Source organism: Acomys russatus, chromosome 3 (assembly GCF_903995435.1).
Source record: "Acomys russatus chromosome 3, mAcoRus1.1, whole genome shotgun sequence".
NCBI classification, from domain to species: domain Eukaryota; kingdom Metazoa; phylum Chordata; class Mammalia; order Rodentia; family Muridae; genus Acomys; species Acomys russatus.
Genome location: NC_067139.1, coordinates 83,343,935 through 83,364,882, shown reverse-complemented (window position 1 = coordinate 83,364,882; position 20,948 = coordinate 83,343,935). Strand labels below are relative to the sequence as shown.

General features: G+C 48.0%; 1 protein-coding gene across 1 annotated transcript in view; it reads left to right on the top strand.

Annotated features, from left to right (window-relative positions):
• The first annotated feature begins 591 nt into the window (after positions 1 to 591).
• The window catches only part of Slc7a7 (solute carrier family 7 member 7), a 50,989-nt gene continuing 30,632 nt past the window's right edge, over positions 592 to 20,948 (top strand). Inside the window, exons 1-2 of the mRNA XM_051143069.1 lie at positions 592 to 632; positions 1,713 to 2,257. Of these exons, the coding sequence (XP_050999026.1) occupies positions 1,759 to 2,257 (499 nt within the window). The 5' untranslated portion in view covers positions 592 to 632; positions 1,713 to 1,758. The remainder of the gene's footprint in view (positions 633 to 1,712; positions 2,258 to 20,948) is intronic.

Here is a 20,948-nt window from a genome sequence, read left to right as displayed (position 1 = left end):
TTTCTGGACTATATTTCTTTTGAAGGAGCTTGAGGCTCAGAGTTTGGGGTGGTAGCCTGAGTTCAGAGGCAGCCTCCCCTCTCTTGCATGGGGAAGTGTACAGAGCTCTCACTTTAGGACGCCCACACAGGGTGTCTGAAAGACTCTCTCACTTCCTCCAATCTCAGCATTATGAACAATGTGCGGCATTCTATAACCTTCCTGCCTTTCTTGTTTGGGGAGGGGGAGGTGTGGGTGGGACATGGAGGACAAGCGGGAAGAGGTCTGCGCCACCCTGACTTGCTAGACACTCCTGGGTTGCGGAGAGCACACCCAGTTGGCTGTCCCTTCCTCGAGGCCTCCTGTCCTGGGGCAGGAGCTGACAAAGGAGATTCCTGAGCGAGCACCTTCTTATCACGGAAAGTGCTGAGCTGAGAGCTCCTAGCTGCCCCCTTTCGCAGATGTGAAAGGCCTGTGAACCTTGGACCCAGATGGTTGCTTAACACTCCTCTCCCTTTTCCTCATCCCTTCCTTTTCTAGTTCCCTCCCCTCCTCCCCCCTTCTTGATCTGACTTAAATCCGGTAAGCACTTGTCTGTGTTTCCCTTTTACTGCTGGGAGAAGGAGGAGCAGCTAGACCACTGTTCTTGGAGGGTGTGTGTGCCTCTTTGTCTCTGAAATTGCCGTTGACCATCGCTGTGGGAACCTACTTCTATCCAGCAGGGGCTCCCGGGAGTGAGTGTGCCCCACCCTGTCCCCTTGCTAAATCCTCTCTGCCTTTCTGCATGTCCAGTGACTTCCTTGGAGTGCCAGAGCCTCCTGCTCCAGTGTTTCCCACTTGTCTGATTAAGCCTTCCTCTTCTGTGCAGCTGTCTCTGTATTTCCAGGCATCTGCTGCCTGGCTTCAGCTCTTTCCTTGGTTTGCTCTGGTATGCGGTTCTATGGTGGGTGGGCAGCCACCACCCGCTGCCCCTCGTCATCTCCGGGTTCTGCTGTGTCTTTGGGTCATCCTTCTGAAAGTTCACTCCTACTTTTTGGCTGGTGTGGATGTGGGGGGATTTGGTGGCCCGAGGCCTAGGATGCTAGAGGCTGGAACAGGTACTTGAAGAGGGAAAGCCTGTCCTTTTTTCAGGATGGGTGGGGCTGCTCGGGCTTTGCCAGCATCAGAGATGCCAGCTGACCATTTGTTGATGGGTATTCTTTGCCACCAGAGCGCTTTGAAAGCTTCAGGCTCGCACACAGACTCCTTAGGGAAAGAGCAGCACATTAGCAAAAAGAGGATCTAGCAAATTAGTCGATTGCAGGGCTGCTTCCTCATGCAGACAGCTCAGCACAGTGACATTTGAAACTGAAATCGGAGGGAAGAGAGACTTTTTAGGGGGGGTGCAGTTGTGAGTGGTGGGGGTGGGGAGGCAGAAAAAAAGGTTCGGACCGCTATGGTTATACGGAGAACTACCAAACTGCCTCAAGCCTGTCCTGTGTCACAATCGGCTCAGGCTTTAGTTGTCAGATAAATAAGGGTATATGATGCACCCCGAGGATGAGAGAGGCTGGTGCTTTTCTAGGGGAAGCGTCAAGTTGGGGTCGTTTTTTGACAAGCCCGGAGGAAGAGGGTTTTGGGAAGTCAGAATCGAGAAAGGTCTCTGCTTTGGCGGTGCTGACTCTCCTGGGGTCCTGTGGAGTGGGAGGGAGAGCGCTGTTGTCATCAACAACCCAGTCTTCTTTCTTTCTTAGAGGGCGATGTCAGCAAGCTGGTGAAGGCTTCCCTCCTCTCTCCACCATGCTCAACAGCACCAAGTATGAAGCGGCAGCCCAGGATGAGGCAGATGCCTCCGCTCAGGGCGGTGGAGCCAGCCCAGCGGCGGGGCAGGTCCAACTCAAGAAGGAGATCTCACTGCTGAACGGCGTGTGCCTGATCGTGGGCAACATGATCGGCTCAGGCATCTTTGTCTCCCCGAAGGGGGTGCTCATGTACAGTGCCTCCTTTGGCCTCTCACTGGTCATCTGGGCCATTGGGGGCATCTTCTCTGTCTTTGGGGCCCTTTGTTATGCCGAACTGGGTACCACCATTAAGAAATCTGGGGCCAGCTATGCTTATATCCTGGAGGCCTTCGGGGGATTTCTGGCCTTCATCCGCCTCTGGACTTCTCTGCTCATCATTGAACCCACCAGCCAGGCCGTGATTGCCATCACTTTTGCCAACTACATGGTCCAGCCCCTCTTCCCGACCTGTGGTGCGCCCTACGCTGCTGGCCGCCTGCTGGCCGCCGCCTGCATCTGTAAGTGGAGAATGGGGCAGGCACTGGGTGGAAGTGGGGGTGGGGGTGGGGTGGGAGGGCTGGGGTGTGCGTGTGTGTGTGTGTGTGTGTGTGTGTGTGTGTGTGTGTGTGTGTGGGGTGGGGTGTGTGTGTGTGAGTACAATCAAGAAGAAGGAGTTAGGGGCGCTGGAGATGGCAGAGGTTAAGAGCTCCTCTTCCAAAGGTACTGAGTTCAATTTCCAACAACCACATGGTGGCTTACAACCACCTATAATGAGCTCTGGTGCCCTCTTCTGGCATACTGGCATACATGCAGGCAAAACACTGTATACATAGTACATATAGAAATCTTTTTTTAAAAAAGGAGTGGGGAAATGAATGCCTATGTCAATTTTTAATTGTAAAAATTAATCTGTACTGTGTGGGTATAGTTTAATAAGGCCTCAATTGGAGGCTCTGGGCTCAACTGCAAGTGCTACCCCTAAAGAGTTCTGTGTGATCCCCAGCACTCCAGTTAAACTGTGTGTACTAGCACCTGTAAGCCAAGCATCTGAGTGATGGAGGCTTCTTGGAGGTCAGGAGTTCAGGGTCATTTCTTCCTTAGCAGGCTTGAGGCCAGCCTTGTCTCAAAAGCAAACAAATAGGTTAGATGTAATGGATCACATCTTTAATTCCAGAAGGCAGCTTGAAGTGTTTCTGGGGCTAGCCTGGTCTACATAGTGAAACCTTGTCTCAAACGAACAAACAATTAAATATGGTGTTAAAATATAAAGGAAGGGCTGGAGAGATAGCTCAGTGGTTAAGAGCACCGCCTGCTCTTCCAGAGGTCCTGAGTTCAATTCCCAGCAACCACATGGTGGCTCACAACCATCTATAATGTAATCTGATGCCCTCTTCTGCAGATAAAGCACTCATATGCCATAAATAAAATAAATAAATCTTAAAAAAAAAAATATATATATATATATATAAAGGAAGAATTGGGCAGTGGGGGCCTACACTTTTATTCTCAGCACTCAAGGAGGCAGGAGCTTGTAGATTTCTTTGCATTTGCGGCCAGGCTGGTCTACAGGTTGAGCTTCAGGGCAGCAGGGGCTACACAAAGAAAGCTTGTCTCTAACCCCTCCTCCCCCGCCCCCACAAAAGGAAGAAAGCCGCTCACCTCATGTTTTCCCTAATGGTTGCCTATAGCAATTGGCATGCTCTTGCTAATTGTTCTCCGTGAACAGTTTTGTTCTGTGTTTGTTTGTTGTTCTGTGAAGTCAGGTGGCACCACTGTGCCTGTACCACTCTTCGGTTTATCAGATCTCCTAGCCGCCACCGCAGGCCTGTTTGTGGCCTTGTACACTGGTTCCAGTCTCTTACATTTATAGGTGGCCATGGTACTAGTGCACTGCATTGTTTCTCCTTTATGTACTTTCAGGAGGTTTTTGTTTTGTTTTGCCTTCCATTCTGGCCCCCCCCCCCCACCCCCCCCCCCCCCCCCCCCCCCCCCCCCCCCCCCCCCCCCCCCCCCCCCCCCCCCCCCCCCCCCCCCCCCCCCCCCCCCCCCCCCCCCCCCCCCCCCCCCGTGAGCTGGGGTCTTGCTGTACAGCACAGATTGACCTGGAACTCACCACATTATCTCTTGAACTTGTTTTTGTTTTTGAGATAGGGTTTCTCTGTGTAGCCTTGGCTGTCCTGGAGTCGCTTTGTAGACCAGGCTGGCCTCGAACTCACAGCGATCTACCTGCCTCTGCCTCCCAAGTGCCGGGATTAAAGGTGTGCGCCACCACCGGCCGGCCTGAACGTGGCATCTTCACAGCTCAGCCTCTGAAGTACCAGGATTTATAAGCATGTGCCACCGGGCCTGGTTCATGAGTGGTTCTTAAAAATTATATGTTTATTGGCATGAAGTAACTGCATGTACTGTGGGATACAGGGTGGCATTTTAGACTTTTGGTTGTGAGCCTAGCTTTTGGTGGCTGAGCCACCTCTCCAGCCCCATTTTAATGCATGTGGCATTTTAATCTATACGCACAGGGTGAGTCACCAGCGAGGTAACTGCCATATCTGTCCTCTCATCAGTGTGACATCATCATTTCTCTGTGTTGGGAATGTTCAAGGTCTTCTCAGTTATTCTGAAATTCAATAAATTGTTGTCAGCCACAGTCCGACTGTGCTATATAATCTTAGACATATTTGTCCTTTCCAGTTGCTCCCTTTTTTATCAGTCATCTTAGCTCCATCCCCCCATGCCTTTCTTTCCCCTTTATAGGTTCTGGTACCCTCCTCCTCCCCTCTTCTGTTTTCATCACTGTTTTTTGTTTTTAAATTCAGACAGCGTCTTACTGTGTAGCCTTGGCTGGTTTAAAACTTGCTGTGTAGACCAAGCTGGCTTCAAACCTGCTTCTGTCTCCCCAGTTTCACCTATGTTCAGGATTACTCTAGCTGTGAAGCCCCCTCACCCCCGCCCCTAATATAAAATTTTTGATTTAAAAACAAAAATAATTTGTGTAGTATGGGCAGAACCCAGAGGCGGACGTCCGGTGTTTTCGACTTCTTGCCGTGTAACTTACTCCACTTAGATGCACCGAGACAAGGTGATTTTCTGAACCAGGATCGAGGCTGGCGGCCAGCAAGCCCAGGGATGCTTTTGTGTCTGCTGCTGACAGTGTGGCCATGCCCGGATGGGTGTGCGGGTTCTGAGGATTTGAACCCAGGTCCTTATGCTTTCCGGTGCAGCCATCTCTCATCAGGCTGTGATTGCTTCCTCCCTCTCCTGTGAAGAGCATCATGTGCATTCTGCACAGGCACTGTAGGCTGTTTTGGGGCAATACAGGCATTTTTAACACTATTCTCCAATTGGTTCTCTCTCTCTTTTTCTCCTCCTTTTTCTTTCTTCTCTTCTTTCTTCTTCTTCTTCTTCCTTTTCCTCCTCCTTTTGTCTTCTTTTCTTTTTGAGATAAGGTCTCTCTATATACTGTCTGTCTTGGAACTCTATGTAGACCAGGCTGGTCTCAAACACATAGAAATCCACTCGCCTCTGTCTCCTAAGTGCTGGCATCAAAGGATCATAGGCGTGCGCCATGCTTGGCTGCCCCTTTACCCCCATGTTTGTGTGTGTATGTGGATGTGTGTATCCTCTTTGGCTTTAAGTGTTGTTTTGTGATCTTCATTGGAGATTGGCAGCTATTATAAATAAGAATGGGTCCTGATTTTTCTTCCTGCAGTTTCAGTGTTGGTGTTATAAAAGAGCCAGGCGTGGTGGCGCACGCCTTTAATCCCAGCACTCGGGAGGCAGAGGCAGGCGGATCGCTGTGAGTTCGAGGCCAGCCTGGTCTGCAAAGTGAGTCCAGGACAGCCAAGGCTACACAGAGAGACCCTGTCTCAAAAACAAAACAAAACAAAACAAAACAAAAAAACAAAAACAAAAAAACAAAAACAAAAACAAAAAAACCTGGTCTAACAGTTTTGGGGAGGAGTCTTGAGTTTTTCTGTGTATAACGCAGTGTTATGGGCAAACAGGGATAGCTTGGCGTCCTCTCCCGTGTTACGGCATCCTCATTTCTTTGCTTGCCTTGTGCCTGTGGCCAACACTTCTAATGCTGTACTCTGTAAGAGTCGAGCAGGCCTGGGTGCATGCCTGCTGTCCCAGTCCTTGGTGGTGGTGATGGAGGGCCGAAGATCAGGAGTTCAAGGTCACTCAGGTTTTCGAGATGAGGGGCTGACTATGTAGTTGAGCTGGTCTCCATTTGCTTTGTGACTTAGGCTGCAAGCTCTATAATATGTATATTTATCTGTGTGTGTGTGAGTATGCCTGTGCCACAGTTTGTGTGTGGAGTTGGAAGACAAATCAGATGTTGGTCTTCACCACCTGCTTGGGAAAAGCCGTCTTTAAATTTTTTTTTTTTTTTTTGGTCAGGTGCAATGGAACACACCTTTAATCCCAGTACTCAGGGAAGCAGAAGTAGGCAGATCTCTGTGAGTTTGAGGCTAGCCAGGATAGCAAGGTTACACAGAGAAATCCTGTCTAGAAAAATCAAACAACAAACAAACAAGCAAACCAAAAACCAAACCAAACCAAAAACAAATAAACAAAAAAAGTATATATATATTGATAATTTTGTGCATGTATGCAATGTATTTGGGTCATTCTCATTCCCTGTTACCCCCCCTTTTTTTAATTTTATTTTTTGGTTTTTCAAGACAGGATTTCTTTATGTACCCTTGGCTGTCTTGAACTTGCTTTGTAGACCAGGCTGGTCCCAAACTCCCGAGCGCTGAGATTAAAGGCGTGTGCCACGACTCTCTGCTACCTTCTCTTTTTTAATTTTTTTTTCCTTTTTTTGGTTTTTCAAGACAGGGTTTCTCTGTGTAGCCGTGGCTGTCCTGGACTCACATTGTAGACCAGGCTGGCCTTGAACTCACAGGGATCTGCCTGCCTCTGCCTCCCGAGTGCTGGGATTACGGGCCTCTGTTACTCTCTCCATCCCCTCCCAGGCTTTGACCCACTTCTTTTTCTCAACAAGTCTCCCTCCCACTGTCACATCTGGTTTGTTTCTTGGTGACCTGCTGAGTTATTAAAGGCTTCCTTGCGTGAGCTGGGGAGTTATTTTCTGGTGCATGGGCAGCACAACAGTGGTTAGACCACTGAAGAACAGAATCCATCCTTCTCCAGCAACCTTTGACACCCAACAGTCAGCTCCTCAGCGGCACGCACCCCTCCCCGCCCCTGATGCAGTGCTGACTGGCTCCACCGCCCCTCCCCGCCCCTGATGCAGTGCTGACTGGCTCCACCGCCCCTCCCCGCCCCTGATGCAGTGCTGACTGGCTCCACCGCCCCTCCCCGCCCCTGATGCAGTGCTGACTGGCTCCACCGCCCCTCCCCGCCCCTGATGCTGTGCTGACTGGCTCCACTGGCGCAGTTCTTTTCTTTCTTTCTTTTCTTTTTTCTTTTCTTTTTTTTTTTTTGAGACAGGGTCTCTCTGTGTAGCCTTGGCTGTCCTGGACTCGCTTTGTAGACCAGGCTGGCCTCGAACTCACAGTGATCCGCCTGCCTCTGCCTCCCGAGTGCTGGGATTACAGGCGTGCGCCACCACACCTGGCCTATCATCACAGTTCTTATGCAGGAAACTACAGGTGCTGAGAGCTAGCTCATGAGTGCAGGGACACGCAGCGGTTCACAGTCTCCTCCCCCCCTCCAGATCTTATAGTTTTTTTTCGCCCTCTCTTCTGAGACATTCCCTGAGCCTAGGAGCAGGTAATATAGATGTCCTATTTATGCCTGAATACTCAACAGCCTCTTGTCCTCAGGACATTGGCCAGAGTCTCTGAATTAATCATTGCCCAGACCCGAAGACGCGTCTCTGACCAAGGTTGCGAGCAATACTAATCTATGGCTATAAATATGAACACTTAGAGGTGGTTTGATACGGTGTCCATTTAGCAGCAGGACAGTAGTAGGCTTCTCCGGGGGCTGTGACCTCCTGAGCACCGGCTTTAGGCAAGGTTTACGGACAGGGTATGAGATCCCTCCTATAGAGGTGGCCTCAAACCTGAAGTGGTTGGTTAACCACAGAACAGTCACATCTTCTATTGTGCCAAAGGGGACATTTTGCCAGGTAGGTGGGTATTGTAGCATGCGTGTGGTTCACAGCTGGGCAAGACCATGATGGCTTTTTCTTTCCTAGCAGTTGACGTAGCACCTTTTGGCACTATGAAAACTACACAGCAGGGAGGACGCTTCAGTGCAATTGTAGCCCACTTTCTCTCACCATGCAGTCCTGGCTGGCCTAAATACTGCTCTCTCACCCTCTCTCTGTCTGTGGTGTTTAGAGGTTAGAGATTGACCTTGGGTTTCATTCTTCAGGAGCTATTTGCCTTTATTATTATTATTATTTTTAAGCCTTATTTATTTTTATTTTATGCAAATGACTGTCTTATCCAAAAATGCGTATGTACATCATGTGTGTGCCTGGTGCCAGAGAAAGCCAGAAGAGGGTGTCAGCTTCCCTGGAACTGGAGTTACAGATGATTGTGTGTAAAAGTAACTTGTATTCTCCTGGCTCATTGTTGTCTGGGAGGCTTACTGCTTCCTTCTGCTGGCCTAGGCCTATGCCTGGAAGCTTCTACCCTCCTTACAATCTAACCGAGGCCTGGAATGTTTTCAGCCCCTGAGACTTACTGCTGAATAAGCTCACCCTAACTTGTTCTTTCTGAACTCTGGGATGGTTCAACTCAGCTGTTCTGGCTCAAACTCTTCTGCCAGCTGACTCAGTTAATCTGACTTTTCTCTCTTGTTGTGGAATTGCTCTGCTTGGCCTCAAACTAACTCAGCAATCTGCTCTCATCTTTTGGCATCTTCTTGTTTTCTGGCCTGTTTTGTCTTCACCTGAGTTCTCTCTGCAAACCATCTCTCTGTTACTGTCCTGGTAAAACTGCCTCCTCTCTGAAAAAACTGCCTCTTAAGTAGCTTCCCTGTCTACTCTCTTCTTGTGGGGGGGGGGGGGGGGGGGGACACTACTACAAGTGCTTAGCTTTTTTTTTTTTAAATTAATTTATTCTTGTTACATCTCAATGGTTATCCCATCCCTTGTATCCTCCCATTCTTCCCTCCCTCCCATTTTCCCCTTATTTCCCTCCCCTATGATTGTTCCTGAGGGGGATTACCTCCCCCTGTATATGCTCATAGGGTATCAAGTCTCTTCTTGGTAACCTGCTGTCCTTCCTCTGAGTGCCACCAGGTCTCCCCCTCCAGGGGACATGGTCAAATGTGAGGCACCAGAGTACATGAGAAAGTCATATCCCACTCTCCACTCAACTGTGGAGAATGTTCTGACCATTGGCTAGATCTGGGTAGGGGTTTAAAGTTTACCACCTGTATTGTCCTTGGCTGGTGCCTTAGTTTGAGTGGGACCCCTGGGCCCAAATCTGCCTATCATAATGTTCTACTTGTAGGTTTCTAGGACCCTCTGGATCCTTCTACTTTGCTATTCTCCTATGCTTCTCTCATCTAGAGTCCCAATAGGATGTCTTCCCCTCTGTCCCAGTTTCCTGGTAAGTGAAGGCTTTCGTAGGACATGCCCCTTGGGCTAGTATGCAGATATAAGTGAGTATATACCATTTGAGTCTTTCTGCTTCTGGGTTAACTCACTCATTATGATCATTTCTAGCTCAATCCATTTATCCACAAATTTCAGGAATTCCTTGTTTTTTAATAGCTGAGTAGTATTCCATAGTGTATATGTACCACAGTTTCTTTATCCATTCTTCTACTGATGGACACTTAGGCTGTTTCCATGTTCTGGGTATTATGAATAAGGCTGCTATGAACATGGCTGAGCAAATAAGTGCTTAGCTTTTTAAAACAAGATTATTATTTACTTATTTTTATGTATGTAAGTGTTTTTGCTTGCATGTTTATAAATGCACCATGTGTGTGTAGTGCCCAGTGAGTCCAGAAGGCAGAGTCGGATCCTCTGGAACTGGAGTCACAGTGAACCACCGTGTGGATGCTGGGACCTGAACCTACGTCCTCTTCAAGAACAGCAAGTGCTCTCAAATCACTGAGCCCTCACTCCAGCACCACACCCTCGTTTTGTTTTGTTTGTTTGTTTTTGTTTTTGTTATTTTTAAATGTAGGTGCTAGAGGTCAAATTTTACTAACTGAACTATTTTCCCACCCCTGTGCTCTGCTACTGAGCTATGTCATTTCCTCATCACTGACTCTGAGGACTTTTATTAGGAATAATGTTGATTTCTGCACTGATTGAAATGTTAATATACTTTCTGTCCTCCACTCTGTTAATGTGATGGATGTGTCACATGTATGAGCTGTGTATCTTTAAAAAATATTTATTTATTTATTTTGTATGTGTGAGTGCATGTGTGCATGTGTGCATGTTTATGAGTGCATGTGTGTATGTGTGCATGTGTGCATGTGTGTATGTGTGCATGTGTGTATGTGTGCATGTGTGTATGTGTGCATGTGTGCATGTGTGTATGTGTGTATGTGTGTATGTGTGCATGTGTACATGTGTGTATGTGTACATGTGTGTATGTGTGTGTGTGCATGTTTATGAGTGTATGTGTGCATGTGTGCATGTGTGCATGTGTGTATGTGTATATGTGTGCATGTGTGTATGTGTGCATGTGTGCATGTGTGTATGTGTGTGTGTGCATGTTTATGAGTGCATGTGTGTATGTGTACATGTGTGTATGTGTCCTGTGGGTCCTGGCAATGGAATGCAGGTCATCGGGTTTAGGAGCAAGTGCTTTTACCCTCTGAGTCCTTGATCCCTGTTCTTTTTGCTATTGGGGCTTGGACCCAGGGCTTTGTGCATGCTAAATAAATGCCCTACCAGTAAGCCATATTCTCAGCCTGATTGTACACTGTATATGTTAAAACAGTTTTGCATCCCTGCATGTTCCTTTTGATATTGTCTATAATCTTTACGTTTTTATTTTTATTTTTGTATTTGAGACAGGATTTCTTTGTGTAATAACCCTGGCTGTCCTGGATTCACTTTGTGGGACAGGCTGTCCTTGAACTCATAGGGATCCGCCTGCCCACCACATCCAGCTAATCTTTAAAATTTGAATTGCTTTATTTTGACAAGATCTTACTATGTAGTCTTTGCTGGCCTGCAACTCCTTGAGCTCACAGAGGTCAATCTGCCTCTGTCGCCTAAGTGCTGAGATTAAGGTGTTTACTGCCACGCTATCTGGCTTTTTATTATGATTAATTTTTTATTTTTTAAAGCATCACATTCTGTGCAGTCAGAAACTGGCCTTGAGCTTGTGACACTTTTCCTCCTGCCTCAGCCTCTTGAATGCTGGGATTACAGGCATGTGCCACCATGTTCATGGGCTGGATGGGTGGCTCAGTGCTAGAACGTTTCGTTTGCTCAGTGATCTTCAGGAGCTGGATTCAGTCCCAGGCAGTGCAACCTCCTTCAACCAAAGCAAACAGCAACAAAAACAGTTGGTGATACCCTGGGGAGCAGCTCAGTGGTAGACCACTGGCTTAGCACGCGTGAGGTCCTGGGTTCAGTGGTAGACTGCTGGCTTAGCATGTGTGAGGTCCTGGGTTTAGTCTTCAGCTCTGCAGGACTCGGCAACAAAACTGTCTACTGGTGGGCTGCTTTCCTTTTCTTTAAACATAAATAACTTACGTAGAAAAGCGATTTTAATGTGTGTGTGTGTGTGTGTGTGTGTGTGTGTGTGTGTGTGTAGGTCAGAGGACAACTTATTTGAGTCTGTTCTGTCTTTCCACCATGTGGGTCACAGGAATCAAACTCAGGCCAGCAGGTGACAAGTGCCATTTTACCTACTGTGTTCATTTTGTTGACCGGGAGTTTTTTTCTTGAGAGATTTTTTTTAAATCCACGATCCAATCTTAGTATTTGTTAGTGGTCTGCTTAGGTTTTGTATGTTCTCATAACTCCATTGGGAGATTATATGTGTTTAGAAATCCATCCATTTCTTCTAGATTTTTCCAATTTTCGTTGTATGCTCATCCATAATGACCCTCTGTATTTCACTTTATGTTGCCTTTTCATCTCTGGCTTGATTTATTTGGGATCCTCTTTTTTCTTGTTTAGTCTAGCCCCTGCTAGACACCACAGGCTGACACACGAAAAGCCCAGTGCCAGGCGTGGGTAACACCTTTTGGAATTGATGGACAGTGAGGTTTAATAGACTTGCGAGCATTACAGGCTATTGCCAGTGCTCTTGGTTACCTTCAGAATGGAAGGATGACACCATTGTACACATAAATGTCAAGCAGGTACCGACCTGGACGCTTCATCTCTCCTGGCCAGCTTTCACAGTCCTGGAAGGTGCCATGCGCACTACTGGCGGAGACAATAATGGTCAGTGTCACCCACCTGTGAACCCTGAGGGCTACAATAACATCTGCCCATGGGTACAATAGTGGCATGGATGTTGTAGGGATCACTAGCTACTTCCTGACTGGATTTAAGCCTGATCTGCAGGGCTGGAGAGATGGTTCATCAGTTCAGAGTACTTGCTGATCTTCCAGTGGTCCTGGGCTTGCTATCTAGACTAAAACTCCAGTGCCAGGGAATCTGATGCCTTCTCCTGACCTACATGGGCAGCAGACACACATGTACACAGACATGCGTGTAGGCTATTCCATGAGATGGAACCCATTCCCGGCACTGTTATCAGGGCTGTGGCCGGTGGCTGGATAGGTCAGAGGCCCTGGGGAGACCCTACTGCTACTATTCTGCTAAGTGGGCATAACATTAAATGGATTCCTAATGACTTACTGCTAGTCCTGTAGATTATCACAGCATAGCAGTTACTTTTCTGTTGCACTGGCAAAACACTGTGGCCAAGGCAACGTATAAAAGAAAGCATTGAACTGGACTTTTGGTTTCCAAGGGTCAGGGTCCACGATGGCGGCAGGGCAAAGGCCCAGTGCCAGGAACAGCTGGGAGTGCACATCTTGATTTGAAAGCAAGAGGGAGAAAGAGCTAAGTTGAAGTGGTTTGAGTCTTTTGAAACCTCAAAGCCTGCTCCTAGTGGCACACCTCCTCCAATTAGGCCACAGCTCCTAATCCTTCCCAAACAGTTTAAAGGAACTGGACCAAGTATTCAAATATATCAGCCTGTAAGGGTATTCTCATCCAAACCGCTACATTCACCTCTCAACTCTCCTGCTTCTTGCAGGAGGTGGCAGTTAGCACGGAGACCCAGAACTGGTCAAAGTGCAGAGAGCAAGCAGCAGAGGAGTTCTCAGGCTACTAGATGGATGTGTGCACCCTACCCCCTTCCTTACAGCTCTAAATGGATGTGTGTACCATACCCCCTTCCTTACTGCTCAGGGATTTTTGTAAAGAGGAGGTAGAAAGATTGTAAAAGCCGAAGGTGGCTCCTCCTCTTCTTTCTGTTCCGAGCTTTATTTCTTAGGCCAGGTGTGGTGCCCATGCCTTTAAGCTCAACATTCTAAGGCAGAGGCAGACAGATCTCTGTGAGTTCAAGGTGAGCTCCAGGGTAGCCAGGGTTTTATAGTGAGATATTGTCTCAAAAATTTTTTTATTTTTGGTAATTTGGGCAGGGTTTCTGTGTGTAGCCCTGGCTGTCCTGGGACTTTCTCAGTAGACCAGGCTGGCTTTGAACTCAGAGATTTGCTTGCTCCTGCCTCTCAGGTGCTGAGATGAAAGGCATTTGCCACCCACCACCACCTAGACAGATTAATTTTATCTATCTATGTATCTATCTAAACTTGTATGAGTGTTTTGCCTACATGTATGCATGTTGTCATGTGTGTGCAGTGCCTGAGGAAGCCAGAAGAGGGCGTTGGATCCCCCAGAACCAGAGTTACAGGCAGTTGTGAACCACCAGGTGGGTGCTGGAAACAGAACCCAGGTCCTTTGTAAGAGCAGTAAGTGTCTTACCTGCTGGGTCATCTCTGGCATCAATTATTTCTTCTTGTTGGATTGATCTCTTTATCGTTGTGACTTTGACTTTCTTTGACCCTTTATAGTTTTTATATTATCCAGGCTGGTCTTGAATTCTTCGGTTCATGTGACTCTCTTGCCTCAAGTGGGAATACAAGTGTACCTCACTGCACTCATCTTCTTTGGAGAGTTTTTGTTTGTTTATTGAGATAGGGTCTCACTGTGTAGCCCTGGCTAACTTGGAACTCTCTGTGTAGACCAGGCTGGCCCCAAACTTACAGAAATCCACTTGTCTTTCCTTCCTGAATGCTGGGATCAACAGTGTGGCACCATGCCCAGATACTTTATAGTTTTTTTTTTTTTTTTTTTTGAGACAGGGTTTCTCTGTGTAGCCTTCACTGTCCTGGACTCACTTTGTAGACTAGGCTAGCCTCAAACTCATAACGATCCACCTGACTCTGCCTCCCAAGTGCTGGAATTAAAGGTGTGTGCCACCACGCCTGGCTTCTTTATAGTTTTTTTAAAAAATTGAAGTGTATTCTGTTTGATAAAAGTACACCTACTTCAGTTCAGTTTTAGTCTGGGCGAGTTTTATTGGTGAAGCAAATTGCTTGGAGGCAGTTTGCACAAATATTTCTGTGGGCTGGAATTGTAGACTTACCAGTTTGATCCACCTTGACTCTTCTAAATGCTGTATGGCTAGAGTCATATTGGAGGTGTTGGGAGGTGGCTAGCCTCCCTTCTTTTCAGCCCCTGTTCCAGCCTGGCTAATCCAGGGCCTTGGAGATGACTCTGATGCCCCCCAGCCCCCGCCAGCTGTGACGTGTAGCTATCGGCTTATGGAACGGCAGCAGCAGCAGGATGTGCAATAAGTTTGCACCGAGCAGATGTGCCCCCGACTGACTCGGTGACCGTATTTCCTGCTCTCTCTCTCGCTGTCTCTCTTGCGGTCCCTCCCACAGCTTCTTCCGTCCCCCGATTTACAGTTATGGCAACAGCTGACTGTTTTGTGATTTTTGTGTTTGTGGCTGACACTGTTCTCTGTGTGGGAGTGTTTGTCATGCAGTCAGTAGTTAGGAAGGGCAGACAGCGCTCTTGGGGAGGCCTTTCCTCTGAGGTCTCTGGTTTGATCTGTAATTTCACTTGTGTCCCTTTTGTCCCGTCTGGTAGGTCACTGACTGGTGAAGCCCCTGTTAGTCTTGGGCTCCTCAGCCGTGGTATAAGGTGGAGAAGGCACATTCTCTAAGTGATATTTTTAAGGTGACTGCATCGCTGTAAGCACCAGGCTTCTATTATTTTAACCACTTTTGCTGACATCTCTGTAAAACCAGCCGTGCATTTGCTTGCCTTTGTAATTTGGCATTTTGTTTGATGACTCAGGGTTATTACTGCAGAGCCCTCTTTTTTTTTTTTTTTTTCAAGACAGAGTTTCTCTGCGTTATCTTGGCTGTCCTAGACTGGTTTTGTTGACCACGCTGGCCTCGAACTCATAGCGATCCACCTCCCTCTGCCTCCCGAGTGCTGGAATCAAAAGTGTGCGCCACCACGGCTGGCTTTTTCTTTTCTTTTCTTTTCTTTCATCTTTTCTCTTCCTTCCTTTCAAGACAGGGTCTTGCTAAATAGCAAAAGCTGGCCTTAAGCACGCCTCAGTTTTTCTGTAACCGTGAGGTAGGGAAGGCTACTTCACTTCTTCAGCGGCCTCAGACTGTTGACGGTTTAGTCCCGTAGGTATTCTTCTTTCCTGATGTCTACTTGTGCCATCTGTGACAGCTGCCTGTCATTCCTTGATTCTGGGCCCCCTCTAAATTGCTGTTTCTAATTTGAGAATAGAAACGCACTCAAACTCTTGAACACTCACATACATATACATGCACAAGAAAACATGCAAAGTGGCCACAGTTAGGAAGAGTCTGCAGACTTCCCCAGTGAGTAGAAGGCACGGGTTGCGGGGGTGGGGCTGGATGTGGTGGCACACGCCTTTAATCCCAGCACTTGGGAGGCAGAGGCAGGCGGATCGCTGTGAGTTCGAAGCCAGCCTGATCTACAAAGCTACACAGAGAAACCCTGTCTTGGAAAAAAAAAAAAAAAAAGTTCTACAATAAGATATTTCAAGACCCGACAGCAATGATGCATCAACTGTTAACAACATTGCGTCAGCTGACATTAGGAGCCCATAAGCACGAGACAGGATTTGCAGAACTTGAAGTGAAAACCAGAGAAAAGTTAGAAGCTGCCAAGAAAAAGACAAGCTTTGAAATTGCAGAGCTTAAGGAGAGATTAAAAGCAAGTCGTGAAACGATAAATTGTTTAAAAAATGAAATCCGAAAACTTGAAGAAGACGATCAGACGAAAGACAAGTAAGCAGCTGTAGAAACTCAGCTGGAAAGCAGGGGCTCTGCAGGAGGGGCGTGGCGCACCCTGCGATGTCAGGAGGGGCGTGGCGCACCCTGGGATGTCAGGAGGGGCGTGGCGTACCCTGGGATGTCAGGAGGGGCGTGGTGCACCCTGGGATGTCGGGAGGGGAGTGGCGCACCCTGGGATGTCAGGAGGGGCGTGGTGCACCCTGGGATGTCAGGAGGGGCGTGGCGCACCCTGGGATGTCAGGAGGGGCGTGGCGTACCCTGGGATGTCAGGAGGGGCGTGGTGCACCCTGGGATGTCAGGAGGGGCGTGGTGCACCCTGGGATGTCCCACAAGGAGCTGCATGTGCGTTTGCCGGCCACGTGTCCTCTGCAGTGAGGACCATCCCACACTGGTCAAGCAGTCTTTCTGGGACATACATCTCTGTTCTAAGAATTGACGCTGCGTGGCATTCCATGATGTTAAGCACAATCTGTAAAGTGTTTGCTTTTCTTTTTCATTTTTTAAAAAAGATTTATTTATTTATTTATTATGTATACATTGCTCTGCTTGCGTGTACTCCTGCAAGCCAGAAGATGGCGCTATATCACATTATAGATGGTTATGAGCCACCATGTGGTTGCTGGGAATTGAACTCAAGATCTTTGGAAGAGCAGGTGGCGCTCCTAACCACTGAGCCATCTCTCCAGCCCCCTCTTTTTCATTTTTTAATTGTACCATATGTGTAATTTATTTTCCTTCAGGCAGGCATCAAAATTCTGTTGTAAAGCCTAACTTGTGTGGACAGTGTACTTCTGCACTAATTAGCATTAGTGATTAGAGTGTGTACTGGGTGGTTCAGGTTTTATCTGTCCCATCCTACCTCTTCTGCCTGGGATGTGTTTGGTGAGTATTCAGTAACTACAGCCTATTGCCCCTGTGTCTGCCTCTTGTGCCTTTCCTAGTCACGTTCCCACCTTGTGTTTTTTAAATAAATATTTGTTACTTTTTGAGACTAAAAGCAAAAACAAAACCAAAAAGGCACAAGATTGGCAGTGGGGTCACGGAAACTGGTTTATTGTGCATCTGCTGTGTTCAAAACACTCCAGGTGTGTGAGGTCAATGGTTAGCATGAAGCCACAGCAGTCTGCTGACTTGAAGTTCTCAGTGGGTGGTTCCTGCCTGGGTCTCTGGGCCTGAGGCAGGAGCCAAGTCCTGGTTCAGTAGGAGCAAGTTGCGAAAATCATCTGGTGCTTGTGGCCCCTGCCAGGCCCATCACTCTACGCAGTCCCCTCTGAGGTCCAGTTGTCATTTTCCGAGCTTCCTCTAGTCTGAGCTTTGACTCTGCGTTTCTCAACTTTTCCTCCCAAGGCCCTAGCTGGGGCCAGGCAAGCCTTGTGCTGGGCCCCTCAGGATACTGCGGCCACCAAGCCCACCTGAGCCAGCCAAAGCCTGCTTGTGTGCTGGGACACAGAGTTTATGTGTGTTTGGGGGACATCGGGGAGGGGGTGGCGAGTGGGGACAGATGGCATCTTCTTTTGCCTATGGCTTTGGCAGGATGGCTGCCTAGGCCAGTTGGTGTGTGGGTCTGACCTTGACCTTGGAGTTCTAAATTGACCATCCGACCAAAGCCCAGCAGGGGCACATTTTTAAGACAACCCTGGTAGAAGGGAGAGTGTGCTCCACTTGCCTTAGAGGCTGAGCTCAACAGTTGTGTGCTTCTAGGTGCCAGGAGCAGCCACTCTTTGCTTTCAGTGTAATGTGAAAATGAGCTGAGGGCCAGGGGACCCTGGGGCTGTGACGTAGCTCTTCCAGAAGCAGAGGCAGGATGGTTACTTGAGCCCATGTGTTCTGGGTAAAGTATTTCAGAGATTTGGTAAAACAGCTGGGCATATGGCTCATGTCTCTAATTGCAGAATTTGGAAGGTGAAAGTGTCATGGGTTCAAGGCCAGCCTTGCCTGTATACCAAGACTCTGTTAAAACAAACAAACAAACAAACAAACAAGGAGGGTGTAGTGGTACATGCCTTCAATCCTAAACCTCTGGAGGCAGAGGCAGATGAGTTCTCTGTGAGTTCAAGGCCAGCTTGGTCTACATAGTGAGTTCGAGGCCAGCCAAGGGGCCGCACAGTGATACCCTGTCTCAAAACAAACTAAGCTCATATATAAGAAAGATGCAGTGAAAAGCATTGAACCCGGGTGTAAGCTGTTGACTATCACAGTGCTTGAAGTCACTACCTTGTTGTGTATTTGTAGGTCTTTACTCCTCCTGCAGTTTGACTTTTCTCCAGTGGGGTCATTGGGGTCATCGACAGTCTCTGCCCTTTGTTCTGTCTTTAGTAGCTTTGGGGGCGGAGTGGGGGGGCTGGGGGCGTGGCTGGAAAGATGGTTCAGAAGGGCAGCCAAGATAGTAAGAATTTATTTTTTGGTTTTTCTGAGACTGGGTCTCTCTGTGTAGCCTTGGCTGTCCTGAACTTGCTTTGTAGACCAGGCTGGCCTCGAACACACCAAGATCTGCCTGCTTCTGCCTCCCGAGTGCTGGGATTAAAGGTGTGCGCCACTGTGTCCGGCACGGCTTTGGTTCTTTAGTCACTGTTTCATAAGGTCACAGTGCACGTCAGATGCTGAGATTCCGATCAGCCTAGGTGAGGACTCAAGCTAAATCCTCATGTTTGACAAGAGAGAGGCTTCAATGTACCTCTCTCATCTATCCGTTCTTCCAGAAGCATGATGTGGGCACACTGTGTACTAGTTATTTTATGTGGTGCTGGGAACGATCAATAGTGGATGTCCCTTTCCATTCGAGAATTCACAGGGCAGGAAGGAGACAGACATGTTGTCAGATAATGTGCCTTGCAGTGAGTGCGGCGAAAGGCACGAGGGAGCCAGTAGGACAACTTGAGTCTTATTTTCTGCTTTGAAATGGTTTCCCTATGTAGCCCAGGCTGGCCTCCTGCCTCAGTCTTCCAATTGCTGGTTGTTACAACTGTTTGCCATTCCTGGCAGAACTTTTTGTGGGAGGAGAGCTCACAAGGACTTTACAGGGAGCGGCCAGGCCATGCTCAGTTCAGACTTGATGCACGGCTGATTTCTAGGATGCTTCTCAGTGAAAACCCTATTTGTGGAGTGCAGAGACCCAGCACTGTGTGGAGCATTCAGAGAATTCTAGGTAGTTCTCTGACTGGAATGTGGGCTGGGCAGGGAGACCGACAGGGTAAAGATGGTTCTACATGGCGTCTAATATGGGCTTGAACTGAAACGTGAGGGAGCTGTTGGCTTCACAAAGCAGGTGACGTTGAAGGAGGCGAGAGGTGCTGAAATGAACACGTGGTTGCAAAGAGAGCTCTGCTGGCCCCACGGAGAGTGTTTTTGGAAAGGATGTGGGAAGGAAGGTGGAGAGACTGGAGAGCTGGGGAAAGGAGTGGCCTTAGGGACCGAGACGAGGGGTTGGATAAAGAATTGCTGGGACTTCTGTGATGAGAAGGGTGTGGGAGCTCTCAGAAGTGGGCTAAGGCCTTGAAGTTGAGCAGGTCAGCATGGATGGCTACCATTTGAAATAAGGAAGATGGGCTGAGTGACGAGGTGGGGACTTCTGGGCCTGTGCTGGCCTCCTGTGGTCCTTCTGTCAGTGGACCGCAGGAGGGAGAGACCCAGCTCCACACTGGAGCTGCAGCCGCCTGAGGGGCTCTTTGTAGAGTTCCACTCAGGTGAAGGCAGAGTTCTTGGCAAAGTTGGAATCTCCCTCTCTCTGTATATCTGTATATCTGTATATCTATTATATATATGTATAGATATACACATACATAGAGAGAGAGAGAGAGAGAGAGAGAGAGAGAGAGAGAGAGAGAGAGAGAGAGAGAGAGAGAGACACTAGCTGGCCTGGAACTTGGTAGGTAGACCAACCTGGTCTCCATCTCACAGAGATCCACTGGCCTCTGCATCCTGAATGTTGAGATTAAAGACATGGCACTATATAAAATTAAACAAAAATAAAACCAGGCTCATATAGACTTAGAGATCCACTGGCCTCTGCCTCATGAGTTCTGGGATTAAAGGCATGCACCGCCACACCAGGCTCTTCATTGTAATGTTTTCAAATTTTTATTTTATTATTATGTGCACATGTATGTACCTATGTGGATCTGTGTGTGTGAGCGCAGGTGCCTGCAGAAGCCAGAGGCACTGCATCCTCATGGGCCTGCAGTTAGAGGTGCTTTGTGCCCCTGGAAGTGGGTACTTAGAGTAATGCCGGCGCCCCTGCAAGGCCAGCCACACTCTAGCTGCGAGCTCTCTCCCCAGACTGGAACTTGGAGTTTCTTTCCTTTTCTTTGTGTGTGTGTGTCTATCTGTGTGTATAGGTGTATGTGAGTCTGTGTACACAGATGTGTGTGCAGGTACCCATAGAGCCAGACGTTGGAGTTTAGAGGTGTTTGTGAGCCAAGTGTTGCAGGTGCTGGGGTCTGAACTCTGGTTTTTATAATTGAGCAGCAAGTGCTCTTAGCCACTGAGCCGTCTCTCCGGTCCAAAATTTACTTCTTTTTATTTTATGTGTCTGAGTGTTTCTCTGTATGTATGTAGAGTACACTACTTGCTTGCGTGATACCCACAGAGTCCAGAAGAGGGCATCGGATGACTTGAAAGTAGAGTTACAGATGGTTGTGAACCACCATGTGGGTGCTGGGAACTGAACCCAGATCTTGGCAAGAGCAGCAAGTGCTCTTAATGGCAAAGTCATCTCTCCAGTCCCCCAGTGTTAGAGTTTCCAAACAAAAGGTTTTAACATAAGTTTGAGCATGACCATTAAAGGGGGGAAGAGATGCTTAGGAAAAGGAGTTATTTACTCAACGGTGAGTGTGGATGTCTCTAGAAAAGTTTGCTCTTGAGCTCTCAACAATACCCACTTATATAATTTGGCTGGTTTCTGAAGCTATGTGGTTTAAAGAGTTGCCAAGGATCCCTCACCCC